Below are 16,855 nucleotides of genomic sequence, written 5' to 3' on the forward strand. Positions count from 1 at the left end.
ACCGCTGACCCTTAGATGATGTAGAGGTTAGGAGCGCCAATCTCCATGAAGTTGAAGATCACGCATATAACTAACTGTATTCATGAATGGAAGGGCTTGCTGGTTTATGTTGAGATAGGCTCCATGGTGGGTCAGGACCATCTGCTGGCTGCACAGGGTACTGCAGCTCAGCTGTATTTCACACTGAGCGGTGAATTCCTTGGGAGAAACCCCAAGAGGAGAAATCCCTGTGGTCGAGGGGAAGATAAAAGGTTTGGATGGACGGACAGTGGACAAACAATGCCTCAGTCAAGAAGGTACCACAGGGATTCCAAGATCTTAGAACTAATATGAAACTGCCTCATTCTGTCTTTTGGGGACGCCAGTTTCCATAAGAAAAATATCAGTTATGTGTCAAAATACTAGAGATGTGTTATTATTACCCATTATTTACATGAATTTTCAATGTATTCCTTCGGGAGGTTCCCCTCACCCCAATCAGGATACATCAACAGTTTTATAATGGGATGGAAAAAGTTCACTTTCAGAAATTTCTTTTAGTTGGCTGTCAGAACACACCTCTCTTCCTAAAAGAAAGAAATCCACCAGGGCGGTGTGGCTCAATGATTGGGCATCCACCTATGAACCAGGTCTCGAGTCCATTCCTGGTCAGGGCGCATGCCAAGGTTGTGGGCTCGATCCCCAGTAGGGGGCGTGCAGGAGGCAGCCGATCTATGATTCCCTCTCATCACTGATGTTTCTGTCTCTCCCCCTCTCCCTTCCTCTCTGAAATCAATAAAATATATATATTAAAAAAACAACAAAAGAAATCCTTCCATTGGGTCAACTTTATCATCACACTCCTTTTATTCTCAACGCTGATGCCCCCATACTATTTTAGCCACTGATTTTTCTTTTCTACTTCTTCCTCTTTATTTTCCATAACAAAATTAAGGTGGGAGGGTAGGAAAAAAAAAAAAACAGCAAAAGAAGAGGACACTCCAGAGCATACAGGCAGCTTTATTGAGTTAGTGGCATGCGGGGAAGTCCCTCCCCCATCAGCAAGAGCAGGCATTAGAGTGCGGGGTCCGAGGGAGGAGAGGCTGCGGGGGGGTCAGGAGGGCCCGAGGCTGGGGTCTGGTCACTTGGTGACATGCAGAGCTCTCCTCTAGGGGGTCTGTGGCTCATCTCAGGGGCAACAGGATTCAGACACCCCCATACCTGGAAAAGCAACCTTCACATTTCATTTCTCCCTGAAAAAAGAAATGGGGAGCGGAAGAAAGTGAGGGCTCTATAGTCACCAACACTCAAATTCTTATCAAACCAGAAAGAGCACCCTCCAAAGGAAAACTGGGGTCCCGGTGGTTTCCTGGCCTCGTGTCGGACCCTGGCCGTCATTCCCAGACTGGGTACTCGGCCCTTTTTGTGGCTCCCAGGGACCTGGGGGGCCCGGAAGGACCGTAGCGAAGACCTGCACACTCACCGGGCATTCTGGCGATATTCCAGCAGGGCTTTCTCGGCCACGGTCTCCATAAACTTAGGGTTGTGCATGGAGACTTCTTCCGGGACAGTCACGGTGATGGGGTCAGAATCAAAGAGCGTCAGAATCACCTTCGTGAAGCCGGAGGGAACGCTGGGGTCGGAACTGCGGGAAGCCACCTGGGCGGAGGGAGGGTGGGACAAGGGCTGAGACACCGGCCAAACTCCACTCGTTTTGCAACAAAAGTCAGGCCTACATCTGGACCGGTGACGCCTTTGCTTCTGACTAATCTGGACGTGTACCACTCACTGGAAAGAAATGCCGCTATTCAGAGGCACTTGGTAGGTGTAAATGTCACCGCAAAGGACCAGCCCGGGGGAGCCCCACGGAGGGAAAGATGGTTTCCAAGCCACCGTGTTTCCTTGGGGCAGCCACTGGCCTGGCTGAGGTAGGAAAGGAATCAGGGAAAGAAAATAGAGCCCTAGCTGGTTTGACTCAGTGGACGGAGCGTCAGCCTGCAGACTGAAGGGTCCTGGGTTTGATTCCAGTCAAGGGCACATGCCTGGGTTGTGGGCTTGATCCCCAGTAGGGGGCGTGCAGGAGGCAGCCAATCAATGATTCTCTCTCCTTCTCCCTTCCTCTCTGAAATCAATAAAAATATATTTTAAAAAAGAAAACAGAAAGGTTCCCAGTGCTGGAGGGAAGCTTTTCTTCAGGGACACGGGAGGCTGCCCCAATTCACGAGCTCCCAGCCCACACAGCACCGGGCAGGAGGGGCGGCTGCGTGGAAAGAGCACAGGGTCCCAGCCAAGCACACAGGCTCCGTCAGCCAGGCGAGGCACCCGTCAGTCATCTGGCCTTGACCACGCGCTCGAACCTCTCTCACTTTCCTCATCCATAAAACGGGGTCGTGACCTTGCACCTCTGGGTGATGAGGCTCGCAGGCAATGATGCACGTCAAGGTCGTATGTTTCCGGCCGCAGGACAAACACTCAATGGAAAAGCGTTAAGTCTTCATCCCGTTTCACCCCCAGGGAGGGCCACATCATCCTCTCTGGTCCGCACCTTGGGTCCCAGCTGTAGGAGAGACTCACCGTGGTGACGTGGAGAGAGTACGGGTCCTCCCTCTGAGTGAGGTTGGCCAGCTGGGACACCCAGTTGAACTGCTCGTTGAGCTGCTTGAGCAGAGCGGAGGTGTTGAGCATCTTCTGCTGGTAGGACCGCAGCAGCTCGTCGTACTGCCTGGCCAGCTTCTCGGCCAGCTCCAGGGAGCTGTTCAGCTCCTCGCGCAGCAGGCTCTGCGCAGGGTTGCTGCCGGAGCAGTCTACCCCGAGACGGAAAATACAAAAGGCCGACGACACGTGAAGGGAAAGTCAAACAGGGAAGAAACATGATGGAAATCAGTTCACGAAGCCAGGACCAAAAGCAGAGCCGGCTGCCGGTCCCCAAACCATCTGTCATCAGCCCGTGACAACAGAAAGAGCTCGCCCCAGAATGTAACCCAGCGGGTGGCTTCCTTCGTTGAGAACGTCTCGTTCTGGAAAACTGTCAGTGGGACTCAACAGTGTGCTTAGTGACATCACTGGAGACTGGGGGCGAGCGGAGCTGACCACCCTCAGAGAAGCATGGACCTCAGTGCTCCGTGTGCTCAGATCTAGGGCCACTCTGCTGCCCTAGTCCCCCCCCCCCCCCCCCCGTGAGTCATTTCCGGAGAGGGGGGCTGTCATGTGGAGTTACTGTTTATGTGGCACCCACCACGGACCAGATACCACATAAGTGCTTTGGATGTCCATTATCTGTAATAATCAGGTGCATTCTAAGAACTACCAATAATGAATTTTTTTTTTTACCAAGAATGAAACTGAGACCCACGCTTGCCTGAAGTTATAGAATAAACAATCTGTGGGACCAGAATTGAACCCAGGGCTTTAACTCCTAAACTGAGGCTCTTCCTATTCGGAGTCTGTGGTCTGGAAAATTCTCCAAGCTTGTCTTTTGGCCGTAGCTGCAGAGTTGGAAATTCTGCCCCAAGACTTCATTTAGCAGAAGAGCAGCTGGTGGCTGGAGTCCTGGCTTCCTACCCACCCACCGTGGCTGGTCACCAAGTTCAGTGGTGGAGCAGGGAAGATAGAGTTCATTCTTTTTGGTGCCTGAGCAAGGGCCCACTGCAGGGTGCCACATTGATAAGAGTTGGCAACTACCCACTATCTCTAAAAACTACTCTTTTTTTCTCTCCCCACATTTAAAAAAAAATAATCCAAGGAGAGCACATCAAATCCAAACAAGTCAGGGGAAAGGAGATCTTTTCACACTAAAGATCGGTGATCATTCCTATTAAATGATTATATGTAGTCATTTTCATCAAATGATTGTATTGAATGTAATCATTTGTATTACAATAAAATAAATGTTAGGTGGGGCAAGAAACAGAATTACTAACAAGAAGCCAGGTTGAAAAAGATAGATAATGAATAACCTTAACTCTTGCACCAGGAAATAATTTAAAAATCAGAAAAGTCATTGAGAACAGCGACTCAGTCTAGAGAGGGTGGGGACTGACAGGAGAGGGGTAGCTACTGACATCTAGTGGTTAGAGGCCACGGATGCTGCTAAACATCCTACAGGACAGAAGATAGCCCCCAAGGACAAAGAATGACCTGGACTAACATGTTACTAGTGAAGAAGCAGAGAAATCCCGGTCTGGAGTTCCTGGGCAATGCCTGCTTGTATATTTGCAAGAACCTTAAATAAGAGGCCATCAGTGTAGAAAAGAAGGTGGCTGTGTAGGTAAGCTGTGATCAGTGACCATGAAGGTCTGTGCCAGGGGTGCCAATCTGAGCCTAGGCAACCGTGTGTCTTTTCTTCTGGCCTTAACATGACTAACTTCCTGGTGGTGAGGTACTATGTCATTTACGCCATTCTAACAATGATATTGTATGGGGACAGCCCAAGAGGCTTGGCTGGGTATTCATCCATCAGTCTCCTATGACACTTGTATCATTTTGCAGTGGCTTCTAAAATTATAGGAATGGGGCTAGAACATTTAACCAGACTCTGAAGGCCTGCCCTGGCAAACACACACATATTAAATAAGAGCAAGGCCACAACATTGATCCTTTATTTACAAGGGAAACCATTAACTCGTGCTGAGCATAGACTATTGCGGGCCAGAAAGTTTCTAGATGCTTTTAGAGCTGTTATCTCAAAGCAGGAAGAAACTAGCCTATGTCCAGACCTGATAAAGCCCAGGGGAACAATTTCCTTTGCCTCAGAGATCAACCCACCAGAGGCGATGGGACCACCATCATTGACCCAGGGGTGGCTGAGGGACCACCGTCATTGACCCAGGGGTGCTTAGGACAGACCCCAAAGAGCTGGTTAAGAGCACATCCAAACACCTAGGTACCCCCCATGGGGTGTCCTGTAATCTTGGGGAGTTACTTAACCGCTCTTTGATTGAGTTTCTACCTCTATAAGATAGGGACATTCATTGTACCCAACTAAGGGTCATTTTGAGGAAATTAGTAACTGTTTGCAGTGTTTAGAACAGTACCTGGCACATGGTAGGTGTTTGCTAAACAGAAAACATACCATTTAAAATGTTACCGTCTGCAGGAAAAAACGAGGATGTCTACTATGCTTAGCCCTTGGGGAAAGAATGATGGGGAACTCAAAGATGATGGCTTTTCCAAAAAGCATAACAGCCCCTCCCACGACTTCCGGTTCACCATGTGCTGGATGACTTGGTGGGCACTTTATATAATAGTATATTATCCAATTCCTGATTTCAGGGGCAACTCTGCATCCTAACCCTTGTCTACAGATAGGGGCCCAGGGGGAAGAAGGCAAACAACCTCCCCTGGTGCCACAGCCAGAAAGCAGCAGAGCTGAAACTTGAACTCCCATCATCTGACCAATAAAGGCAGCCCCACTGAGGTGCCAGGGGCAAGGCTCCCAGACTTACCCACTGACAAGATCTCCTGGCACTTGGCACACTGGTCCTTCATCTTGAGGCACCCCGTAGAGTTGTGACGTATCTCCTTGCATATGGTGCGGTTATCGTTGTTGTCTGGAGACACACGGGGGAAGAGGGAGTCATGCTGAAGGACCATACAGAGCAGTACAGTGATGGGACGCCCCAGTGTCCCTGACGCCTTCCACACCACTGTTTGGCTCTTTGAGCTGGTTCTGCAGGCAGAGCAGGTGGGAATTGGCCCGCAGATACAGGCCTCTGATCAGGGGTCCCTGCAGAAGGACAAGGAGGTCGTTCCCAGGGTTTCCCCAGCTAGGTATGGCCTCCCCTGCCACCATCTCCCTCGATGAGCCCTCTCCTGCCTCGATACTCCCCTATTTGTACTTCTCTTTGGCATCGTAACCCATTTTGCTCTGCATTTAACTGACTCATTTCTCTCTCCCTAGCGAGTCAGCAAGCCCCTTGAAGGCCGGAATGGGATCCTCCTGACAGCCTCCTTATAACACAGGACTCCCCCTACTCTGGATATGCAGTAGATGCTGGTTCAATTCAATGTCCTCTTCTATTTCCAAATCATTTGGCGCCAAAACTGGTGCCAGTCAAACTATAGCATTTAGGAGATGGTGTTGGCCAACCAATATCTATTGGTTCAACGAAGGACATCATTTCTGAAAGTATTGGCTTTTTATGTCCATATTAGACTTCATTCATTCAAAAAATACTAATTATGTGCCCATTCTCTACCAGACCCTAAGGTTGTAGCCATGGACAGCTTTCTTAAGATTATATAATTTGTCGCCAATATACACATGGCATCCACAGAAAACCACCTGAGTTCCCAAGAGAAAGGGGTCTGGTTCTCTAGAGGCAGGAGTCAATCTGATGCCCAACAGTTGCTGGAAGGGGCATGGTAAACTCCAAGTCCTGCAGAGCTAGATTTGACCAGGTCCCATTGTATCAGCTGCAAAACTTTGGATACAATCCTTTATCTCCCTGTCACTGTTTTCTCCTCCTTAAATAGGGTTACTATCACCTTTACAGGAGTGCTGGGGGGAAATCAACACGCCAAGTTCTTAGCATCTAATGGGTTTTTTCAACAAGCTGTCGTTCCCATCCCTTCTTAGGAGGAAGGAGACATCTTTCTAACCTTCCGTGAATTCCGCCATTGGAAACTCGAAGAGAGGTCCCTGGAATTGGCTATCCATCGTCTGTTGAGCCTGGTGTATCATGTCAAAGAAGGGCTGGAACATGTCCTGGAAGTTTGGGACTCCAAACATGGGGAGAGGCATTATGTTTCGGGCGAGGCGGGTCTTGGGATTGAAGAGGAAAGGCCTCCTTTGGGATGAGCCAAAGGATGAGAAGTGGTGGGGATCCAGGAGTTCCCGGTTGAAGAATCTGTTGTGGAAAAGTTCGTCCATAATACTGGACACCTTTTGGAACCCATCTTCCATGGTGTCCAGTACATGGGCCTGCTGCCGGTCATTCTCCAGCAGGGAGTCGATGCGGTCACCGTTCATCCAGAAGTAGAAGGGAGAGCTCTGGTTCAGGAACTCCTCCAGCTGCGGCAGGCAGAACGGGGAACAGTGAGGAGACGCTCACTAGGGTCCCACCTCCCTCTTGTTGAGACGGGCCAGGCCCAGCTCCTCGCTGCACGTTGGTCTCCACGGAGTCACGCAGCACGTGGCTGAAGGCCCCCCCTGAGACTGGCTCCCTGGTTTCTGAACTGTCAGGCCAGTGCCTTTCCATTCTACCCATCCCAACAGGGAAGAGTTTAGGAAGACCCGTGAGGCTCTAGAGTCACAAGGCTCATCACCTGAGACTATCTGTGGTCTTCTTTGGCCTCTAATGATCCCCACCCCAGCTCAGCCAAGGACCAATTGATATGTCTTCAGTGAGTAGCAAAATTTATGAGTCCTGATTAACGAGGCCCACAGGGAAGGACGGAATCCACATTAATGTACTAAAAACTCTTAATTCCTTCCAGCTAAGTGGACACAGGGCTGTGCCATTCCGTGAAGTGATTTATGTAATCCCGCTAATAACTGCTAGATAAGAGTCTTCTAAGAGATGGCAAATGCCTGGCACAGGTGCTTTTCCTGACTGTGTGTTTCTGCACTTATTACAGACATTACCAATTGATAATGGCACGCTGGGCCCAAATGCAGCCAGAACTAATCAATTGCATCTGTGAAATGAAGCTGTGGTATTTTAATTATAATTTAAAAAAATACGTATTTGGTCTTTGACCCTTTTTAACAAGGAGCTCCTAAAACCCTTTGAATTTCCTATGATGAGAACAATAAAGGTAACTTTTATGGTTTTAATGAGGTGACTTTTAGAAAACACTCTTAAGGATGGAGGCTGGGGAAGGGAACCCCGATTAGAAGCTTGAAACGTTCAGTCCCACACTCTGATTTCTGGGGAGGGGAGAGGAGCTGGAGGTTGAATCAGTCTCCAATGGCCAATGTTGCTTATGTTAATGAAGCCTCCATAAAAACCCAAAAGGACAAGATTCCCAGAGTGTGTGGGGTTGTTGAACACGTAGAGATTTGGAGAGAGTGGTGCCCTTGGAGAGCGCATGGGAGCTACCTGCCCCTTTCCCATACTTTGCCCTATGCATCTCTTCCATTTTGGCTGTTCCTTTTGTAATAAACCTGTAATCTAAGAAGTAAAATGTTTCTCTGAGTTCCATGAGCCACTCTAGCAAGTTAATTAAGGAGGGGGTTGTTGAAACCTCCAATCTATAGTTCAACAGTCAGAAGCACAGCTGACAACCTGGACTTGGGATTAGCACCTGAAGGGGGTGTGGGACAGTCTTGTGGGACTGAGTCCTTAACCTGTGGGCTCTGAGGCTATCTCCAGGTAGACAGTGTCAGAACTGAGTTGAACTATAGGACACCCAGCTGGCGTGGGAGAACTCCCCCACGCTGGAACTGGGTGTAGAATAACAAAGGCATGTTTCACCAGGTTCTCCTCATTCCCCACTCAGAGCCCAGGCTGCGCTCCACTGCGCTTCCCCGTTTCACCTGGTGGCCAACTAGCCCTGAGCTGCTCCTGCAGACGCGCGCGTAGAACTTCATGCAGGTCTGCTTCAGGCAGGGCTTACACTCCTCCCAGAGGGACATCATGGTATCATTGCACACTTCCTGGGACGCCTTCAGCTTCGTTTCAGTATCCTTGGTATCAGTTAGGGCATCCTACAGCAGGACACAAAGCCAGGTTAGCCACACAGAACTCACAGGCTGCACCCTCCCCCAGCACGCACCGTGGTGCTGGGCCCTCCACCACCCAGGCAGACTTCCCACGTCTGGCCACACGGTATGCTCATTTCCACCCCAGCTCTGGCTCATTTGTTCCCTCTTTTGCCCACCTAGCTTTAAAGATCCTTTCATCTTCAAAACCCAATTGCTCCTTAGTCCTCCCCATGTGGACATCTCCTTCTCTGACACACACTTAGAGTCTTACCCCAGGATTTGCCTCTCACTTATACTTCACTTCCTATGCTCAACTTCTGGTGTCTACAGGTCAGCATCCAAAGCTCCTGGAGGCTCCCCGATCTTGGTTTCTGTTGGGATCATAGTCCCTGGCATGCAACCGGAATAGGCCAGCTTTCAAAGTCAAGGTCACCACAATCACCCAAACTCTCTCATGTGCCCTCATCATCTGACCCCATAGCTTTATAAGAATCTATGCCAAGGAATTCCTGCAATAAAGGACAAATCCTTATGCCTAAATATCTTTGTTTCCATATGTGTTTATGGCAAAAAAAACAAATAAACAAAACAAAACAACCAACAACCTAGAATTAATTCAGATGTAAAACTAGGGGACAAGTTAAGCAAATTGTGGAACATACAAAGGGTGGATGAGTACAGCATTACAAGGGATGTTTATATTAAGTTTTAATATTATGGTAAGCATTTTTCATGTTAAAAATTCATGATTTGTCAAAAAAGCATAGAGGGGGAAAAACAGTAAGAAATAGACTCAATGTTAACAGTGAATTGTCCTTAAGTATAAGGATTATGGAAAATCTTTTCCTCCTCTACTTTACTATATTAAAATCTTGATGAATGAGTGTGTTACTCTTCAAAGAAGAATGAAGTAGAGCATGAAGGTACTCTGAAGGTCTGACCAGGAGGAGTCCCCTGCTCTGTGCTGGGGAAAGCCACCTTCCACTGAGCTGGTCACCTGCTTTCTTTCCAGTTCACATATTCTTCAACTAAGTAGTAAATGGAATCTTTTTCCAAACTTGACGAGCTTTATTATAAAATCTGGACTGTCAAATATGAAACTCCAACATTAACCATAAAAATTCGAGAGTGAGACTTGCCCCTCCCACATGAGCCACTTGAGGACTCTCATAGAACGGTGAGAATGAACACTGAGGCCGAGGAAGGACATAAAGTCTCAAAGAAAGTGAGAGCCGCACCCGGGCCAGCATTTCCTTAAGTGGCTCCCATGAAATTGTGCTAACAGCTGTCCAGAAAAATAAAAATGGGCTTCCTGTTCGATTTGATTGGAAGAACACTGGGTTAAATAAAGTTACATGGGTTTTTCTTCTTTTTCTTTTAAATTGTTGACACTATCACAGATGTCCCCCACTTCCCCCACCACCCCAGTTTTTCCTACATAGGATTCTCTACTACAGAACTTTTCAGAGCCTCTAAAATGCTTTTACTATGCATTATGGATCATGTAGGTGGCAGGTGCCCCCATCTTAGCGCCTCCTTCATTAGGAGGGTTTTTAGGATACCCTTAAGAAGACTCTTGGTTTTTTAAATAAATTGTTCGTTAAATTATAGTGTTTTCGTTTTGTTGAATCATTAAGCGCAGCCTAGAGCTACTAAGTTCCCTACTGAACTTAGCTGTTTCTTTTATGCAGTAGTTCAGAACTCTAGAAAGACACTGAGGCAACACAGTGTGTGCCTGCCTTAACCCCACGGTATCGCCCCTGCTAGAGATAAGCTTTCTGAAAGTAGGGTGCCTCCCCCCTCCTACCCCATGACAGACCCTATCCAAAGCCTACCTTGGAGCGTGCCCATAGTCAGGGTTTGGAAAAATCTATTGAAGTGAATCTGGGTATCAGGCCCTGAGCCAGGCTGGTAACAAAATCAGATCCAAGATCTCATCCTTTGAAGCTTCCAAAAGCAAATAAACCCTCCCTCTTTCTTAACCACGGTCCCAGTGTCAGGTGACCCAGCCCTGGAAAGACAGAGGGCCAACGTGGCAACCCAGCAGGACACCCCATGGGGAGCCAGGACCCCTCCCTGCCCGCTTCCAGCAGGGGGCATCCAAGCAGGACCACGGTCGCCGGGCTCTTCCTCACCTCTTTCTTCTTCTTGGCCTCTTCCAAGCTGATGAGCAGTGATTTGCGCTCATCGTTGGTGTGGTCTATTAGAGACTTTATATGTTTCACCTCCTTGAAGGCATTTTTAATTTCCTTATTGACGTACTTGCTCCCCTCGGTGGACATTTCTGCAAGAGAAGGGCGGGGAAGTAGAATGAGGCCAGAGGAAGGGATGGCGCTGGGGGATAGAGGCCTGGAACCAGCTGGGATGGTAGAAAGGCAGTGGGTCCAGGGGCTTCCAGGCTGGGAACCCCCTGGCAGGCAGCCGGTGGGCCCCAGCTTTCCCTGGCACAGGTTCCCATCACGGGGCTCCCTGTGGACCCAGAGTCCCAGAATCCAGGGCACCAACTGTTCAGAAACACAAACCCTCGGAGCAGGCACGCCCCAGAGGAGGACAGAGGCACGAACGCCCTGCGGGCTGGACGCCGAGCCTGCCCAGCCGCAGGAGAAAATTTCCAAGGGAACAAAATCCTGGACAAGTACGCGCTTACGCATCGAAATGGGGAATGTTATTCTTTTGGACACAAGCCTTTCTGGAATTCGGTTTAACCAAACATCTGAACTTCTTTTCTCCGACTCATAGGGATGGAGACACAGAGATGAATTAATAGCACTGCTCCTCACGGAGACTGTGACCAAGACATAACACCACGTGACAAATGCATGGAGGCGATGTCACCGGAGCACCAGCTCCGGGGCAAGCGCTGAGCCAGACCCCTCATGTGCATCTCCTTTGACATCCGAGCATGCGCATCGTCCCCCCTGCACCGTGGGATCCAGACACCTGCCCAGGCTCACACAGCAGGGGAGCGGCAGGGCCACACCCAGGCCCGGGTCTGATCTCAAGGTTGGGGTTTGTAACTACTACCCAGAGGGCCGCTCGGCTGGTAGGATGAGAGTGGGCTGGAGGGAGGAGGGGTTTTAGGAAAGGCCTGGAGAAGAGGGACCACCGGCCGGGCTCTGAAGGAGGACAGCCTCATTTTAAACCGTAATTCTCCTCCCCTGTGAGCAGGGAATGCGGAGCACGGGTTCCTGGGTGGGAAGGTGGAGATACAGGTATTAAATGCGATGGGAACTCAAGAAGGGGAGCTCCCCGAAGACTCCAACGACCCAGGCTTTATGGAGCTCCATGGAGGAGGTGTGGGAACCGGGCTGTACAGACTGGAAAGGGAACCGGCGAATGAGACCCAGCCGCCAGAAGAGGCCTGTGGTACACCTGAGAATGCCTGGAAGCCAGCCTGACCACACTGAGCCTGGGCCAGGTGGCGGGGGGAAGAGGCTCAGAGAGGGGCAGGGCACAGCAAACCTGGCTTCATGCACAGGATAAATGGCCTTTAACCCTTGGGGCCCTGATAGGGAAGGAGTGTGCAAGGGGGTGGGGGGGGGGGGACCTCTGGTCTACTCACCCTGGAGCTCTCTCTCTGAGACTGCCGGGGCGCCCAGCACCTGCCCATTCTCCCAGGTCATCAGCAGCCCCACCAACAGCAGCAGAGTCTTCATCTTGCCTCCGATTCTGGACTCCCCGCACGCTTCTGTTTGTGGAGCACAGGAGACTGTCATGGTAACGGCTAGCCAGCCTGCTGGTTTCTGGCCCAGCCTGCTGCCCGCGGCGGCTTCCCAGGAGCCCCGCAGAGGCCTGGCCATCAGCTCTCCCCTCTCAGCGGGCATTGCTGCATTTTTACCCCCGGGAAGTGAGGAGAAAATATCAGACTTGACAATGGGCATTTTCAAAAGAAAGTGGAGACAGTGGGTACAGGGCGGAACCACAAGACAGCAGCCCAATACAAAAGAAACAAGAGTTCTGGAGTCAGCACCCAGGGCTCAGGTCCAAGCCTTCCTCCCTACCGCCTGTATAGTAGCTAAATATGCCTGAGCAAGGTGCACGCACTTTCTGCACCCAGGAAGGGGTCTGTCTGAGGGTACCTGCTCATATTAAACAAACCCTGAAAACACCTCTTCTGGATCACTCACCGGGCCCTCTCCTGTCCCTCCACCAAGGGGGGGACTACCTCCCACAGCTCCCCGGCCCCCATGGGCATCACTAATCCTGCCCCAGCAGGCCTCACCAACCAATCACAGCACGTCTCCCCACTGCGCCTCAGCACCACCTAAAACTGGTTCCAAGCGTCTGAGGCACCGATGGCCAACCCTTTGGGTCGGCACAGGAGAATAAATCCATTTGTCATCCCCAGTGTGGGTATAAACAAAGAGTGGAGCCAGGAAGGAAAGAAAACTGTCTTCAGGAAGTAGATAGGGAAGGGCGAACGAAGTCCAAGACTTAACATTGGGACGATGGGGTACTGGGGCCCTGGGGCCTCCCCAGAAGCAGTCCCTCTGCGAGGACACGGCTTCCACTCTGCCAGGCCCCGTTCACATGGCCTAGTCCCTCTAATCCGCAGCAGGGTGCGCTGCCAAGGTGTTCCTGCCACCACTCCGGGCCGGCTGCCCTGAGCCTGGGCACAGCCAGTCTTACACAATAGACCCTTTCCCAGAAGCTGAAGTTGTTGCATAAACAGAAACCCCTCCCCCCCCCCCCCCGTAATCTGCCCCCCACCAACTGCTTATCTGAACGCACCCACTTCCCACAACAGAATGGGGAGTGGGGTGCCCCCTTCCTGAAGTTGTGCACGTCCAGAAGCTGCTCTCAGCTCAGCAGGCCCGTCTGGATGCGTGGCGTGGCGGAACATTCCTAAGGCAAGCCTCTCCATGACAGTCATTAGTAGGGCAGCCGATGGTGGTTCCCCAACCAGCTGCACGAAGCGCATGAGCAGCGCGGAGGAAAGAGTGGGTCATGGCCTTCCCCGAAGACAGGTGGGCGGCTGAACCAGGGCGCGATTTCGGGCCCGCAGGAAGGTCCCGGTCTAGCAAGCTCGGCCCTAGCTGCTCGCTGAGGCCTGAAACGCCTGAAGCAGGGACAGAGCCTTTGTCACGCCAGAGAGAGAAAGCCAGCAAAATATACCATTCCAGGCGAGGTCCCTGGTAGCAATGACTTCTGAGAAGTCCAGAAGACAGGGCATTGGGCCATGAAGAAAGGGGAGGGAGGGTGACGAAAAGCAAGAGCACTAGATGAGGAGTCCAGAAACCCAGCAGCCAGTACAGGGTCTCCCAACAGGAGCCTGGGCTTCGTGGGGAGCCATCGACCTCAGAGCCAGGAAAGAGATCAGTCTTCTGCTCAATCCCTCTGCTCCAGAGAAAGAATGGGGCTCCCCAAGGCCCCCAGCAAGCTTGTGGCAACCCCAGGATGAGAACCCAGCTCTCCTGATCCCCTAGTCCAGTGTTCTTTTCCTTGATACCAAGTCACTTAAGTCTCTGAGCCTCAGTTTCTTCGTCTGTGAAATGGACCTGACATGGACTTAGAGATGTGAATGTGTTCCGTAAACACAAGGTCTCATAGGGTCATAGTGAGTTCTGACTACTTCACAATTGGATGTAGGACCACGTGTGAGCACTGGCAGTATCCCTCAGGGAAGTGAGGCAGGTGGCAGTTTGGAGAGGAACAGAAGTGGGCACAGAGGGCACCTGTGGTCCCTCCCTGACTGTGGCTTTGCCTTAGTGAAATGACCTGCTACTTTAGAGTACCTATGAATCACCGGAGAGCAGGGGGTGGGTCTCGTTATAACACTGATGCTGAATCTGCTTTTCTAACAAGCACACAGGTGATATTGATAACGCTAGTCCCAGGACAGCGCTAGAACAGTGGCTGCAGGGCTACTGGCCCTCTCTGTCTTTTTTTTAAAAAAAAAATTAGTTATTGATTTGAGAGAGAAACATCAATTTGTCTCTCCATTTATTTAGACATTCATTGGCTGATTCTTGTACGTGCACTGACTAGGGATCGAACCTGAAACCTTGGCGTATGGGGATGATGCTCTAACCAACAGAGCTACCCGATCAGGGCCGCACCTGCCCTCTCTTTGCACTGACTTGCCTCCCCTCTCATCTCCTGGCCTGGGCTCCTGTCTGGCAACTTCTCTGATTAGACAAGTCACCCCAAAGCCCTCCTTTCCCCACCCTCATCCGGCAGCCTTTTCCCCAGGAGGGCTTACCCACCCGGAGGGAGCCTGGGGAGGACCTGGGGGCCTGAGCAGAGCAGTCACACAGCTTATAAACCGCAGGGTTCAAAGCCCAAGGCCCAAGCTCCTCCTCTACTTCCTCCGCGAGGGCAGAAAACTAAGCCGAAAAAGAAAATAATTCACCTGTAATTCACACCATCCAGAGCATTTATTACCTCTGTGGTATCTTTCCTTCCTTTTCCTATGCATTTGCATACAATCAGATTCTTTACATCCACTAGATCAAATATTCTTTAAAAGTCAGAATCTGTTTGTGGATACATAATAATAGAGTCCATTTTCTGATATGCTCTGTGCTGCTATCCCAAAAGACTAGACATTTAAATTGTAATTTCCCGCTATGATAATGAACACTGTCACGAGCATCTTTTATTGTATCTGCACCTTTAAAACCTTAATCTTTCTCTTTAAAAAAATATTAATAATAATCAGCTTCTTTTTTAAAAAAAAATTAGGTCCAGAAATTCTGGAAGGTCAAGTGGCTCCGGTTCTAATCTCACTTCTGACACCCACCTGCGGTTTATCTTCCGAGAAGGCCCTGCACCTCTCTAGGCCTCACACTATCAGCTATAAGCTGAGCCGGTTGAGTCAGATGTCTGACGTCTGATGGGGGATTGTGTGACTTTCCTCTGGTGTTCCCTGGCGCATTAGGCAGCAGAAAGAGTAGGATTTATGTGGTTGCAACATATAATTAAATCAAAACCTCATGCTTATAAACACACTACCCAGGAGAACTAGAAAATTCTGAAGCAAACAAGGTGACTCATGCACGCCAGCTGACAACACTCCTGGAGATGGCACCTTTAACGAGGAAGATGCTGCGGAAAGGCCCTTAGGTGCAGGCAGACTCTGCGGCTCATCAGCCTGGGCCTCTGGCAATAGCCGTCGGTTCTCCCAGTCTCGGTTTCCCCCATCTTTGCAAAAAGAGGCTCCTTACACCTGTCCTACTTACCCACACAATTGTGGTTTTGCAGCTAATGAGCCGAATCCCAGCCTGTGCAGCGCCCCCAGCAAGCTGGCCTTCTGCCCCGCTGCCTGGTGATAGGGCTCCGGCTGCCTACCTTCTCAGACTCCCTCCGCTGCATCCACAGATCGGTTCTGACACCCCTAGGACTACTAGCGACCGTCCCCTCCTCGCCTGCCTGCCACCCCGCCCGCCCATCGGTCCTTGGCCCTGGAGAGGCTCTGCGCAGGGGTAGGACGGTGGGGACCTCTCACCAGTCAGTGGTGCCCGTGCGCTCCTCCTGGCGACGCGGCGTGGTAAGCGCCGTGCGGCGCCGTATTTATAGGGATCTGCCTCGTATACACCCCCTTCGGGGCTGGCTGCAAACCTGCGTGACTCACGCCCAAAGAATGCCGGGGAATGCACGGGAGCTTTCTGGAAGCTGGCGCGGGAGGGGGTACGGGGGTGCACGGGTGCGGGGGTGAGGAGATCCGGTGCAGCACCCGGCCTGGGGCGCGGGGAGGCGCAGCGGCGCCTGGAAAGGCTGGTCAGTCTCCAGGGAAGACAGGTCCTGGGGTGCGCCGGGCACGGCTCCCCCGGGACTCGGAGCTGGAGGACAGCGCCCCACCAGGGGCCAGCCGGGGTTCACGTGCACAGCTCCGCGCCCCTCTCCTCAGGACTCCTGGTATCCACTGTGCTCCTGGCTGTTCCTAGTCCAAATTAAACCCCCGCAGTTCTGCAGCCCTATTGAATGTTATTCTTTCCTCTTAAACATAGGACACTCCTCTTGTTTCATTTAGGGAGAAAAGAAGAAAAATAATGGGGGTGGGGTGGGGAGGGGTGTTATGCTAGAGAAGAAAGCACGGAGTATGAAGTATTGACTTCCTGAACCATCCCAGTGACGGGCTGGCCAAGAGGAGGCAGAAATATGTATATACGGATAAACATAGCATTTATTTTGGGGAACGGGGCCTTCCTGGCTCCTGGATTGCTGGACTTCAAGCAAGTATTGTCCCCAGCCACTCGGGACCCAGCCACGCAGGGTGGGCTGCATGGG

The 16,855-nt window shown here is 51.0% G+C and overlaps 1 protein-coding gene across 2 annotated transcripts; it reads right to left on the reverse strand.

Annotated features, from left to right (window-relative positions):
* Nucleotides 1-979: 979 nt before the first annotated feature.
* Nucleotides 980-16,189, reverse strand: CLU (clusterin). Of its 2 annotated transcripts, none has more exons than XM_079771355.1 (9): nt 16,073-16,189; nt 12,189-12,311; nt 10,762-10,910; nt 8,459-8,629; nt 6,580-6,991; nt 5,424-5,528; nt 2,554-2,783; nt 1,463-1,638; nt 980-1,232 (listed from the first exon to the last, which is right to left on the reverse strand). In XM_079771355.1, exons 2-9 carry the CDS (start codon nt 12,280-12,282, stop codon nt 1,223-1,225), a joined length of 1,347 nt encoding a protein of 448 aa, XP_079627481.1. In that variant the 5' UTR covers nt 12,283-12,311; nt 16,073-16,189; the 3' UTR covers nt 980-1,222. The 2 variants fall into 2 exon arrangements, with proteins under 2 accessions (XP_079627481.1, XP_079627480.1); XM_079771354.1 differs by having other exon boundaries at nt 12,189-12,314; nt 16,074-16,176.
* Between the last annotated feature and the right edge of the window lie 666 nt (nt 16,190-16,855).

The sequence above is a fragment of the Cnephaeus nilssonii genome (assembly GCF_951640355.1).
Source record: "Cnephaeus nilssonii genome assembly, chromosome: 5".
Taxonomy (NCBI): domain Eukaryota; kingdom Metazoa; phylum Chordata; class Mammalia; order Chiroptera; family Vespertilionidae; genus Cnephaeus; species Cnephaeus nilssonii.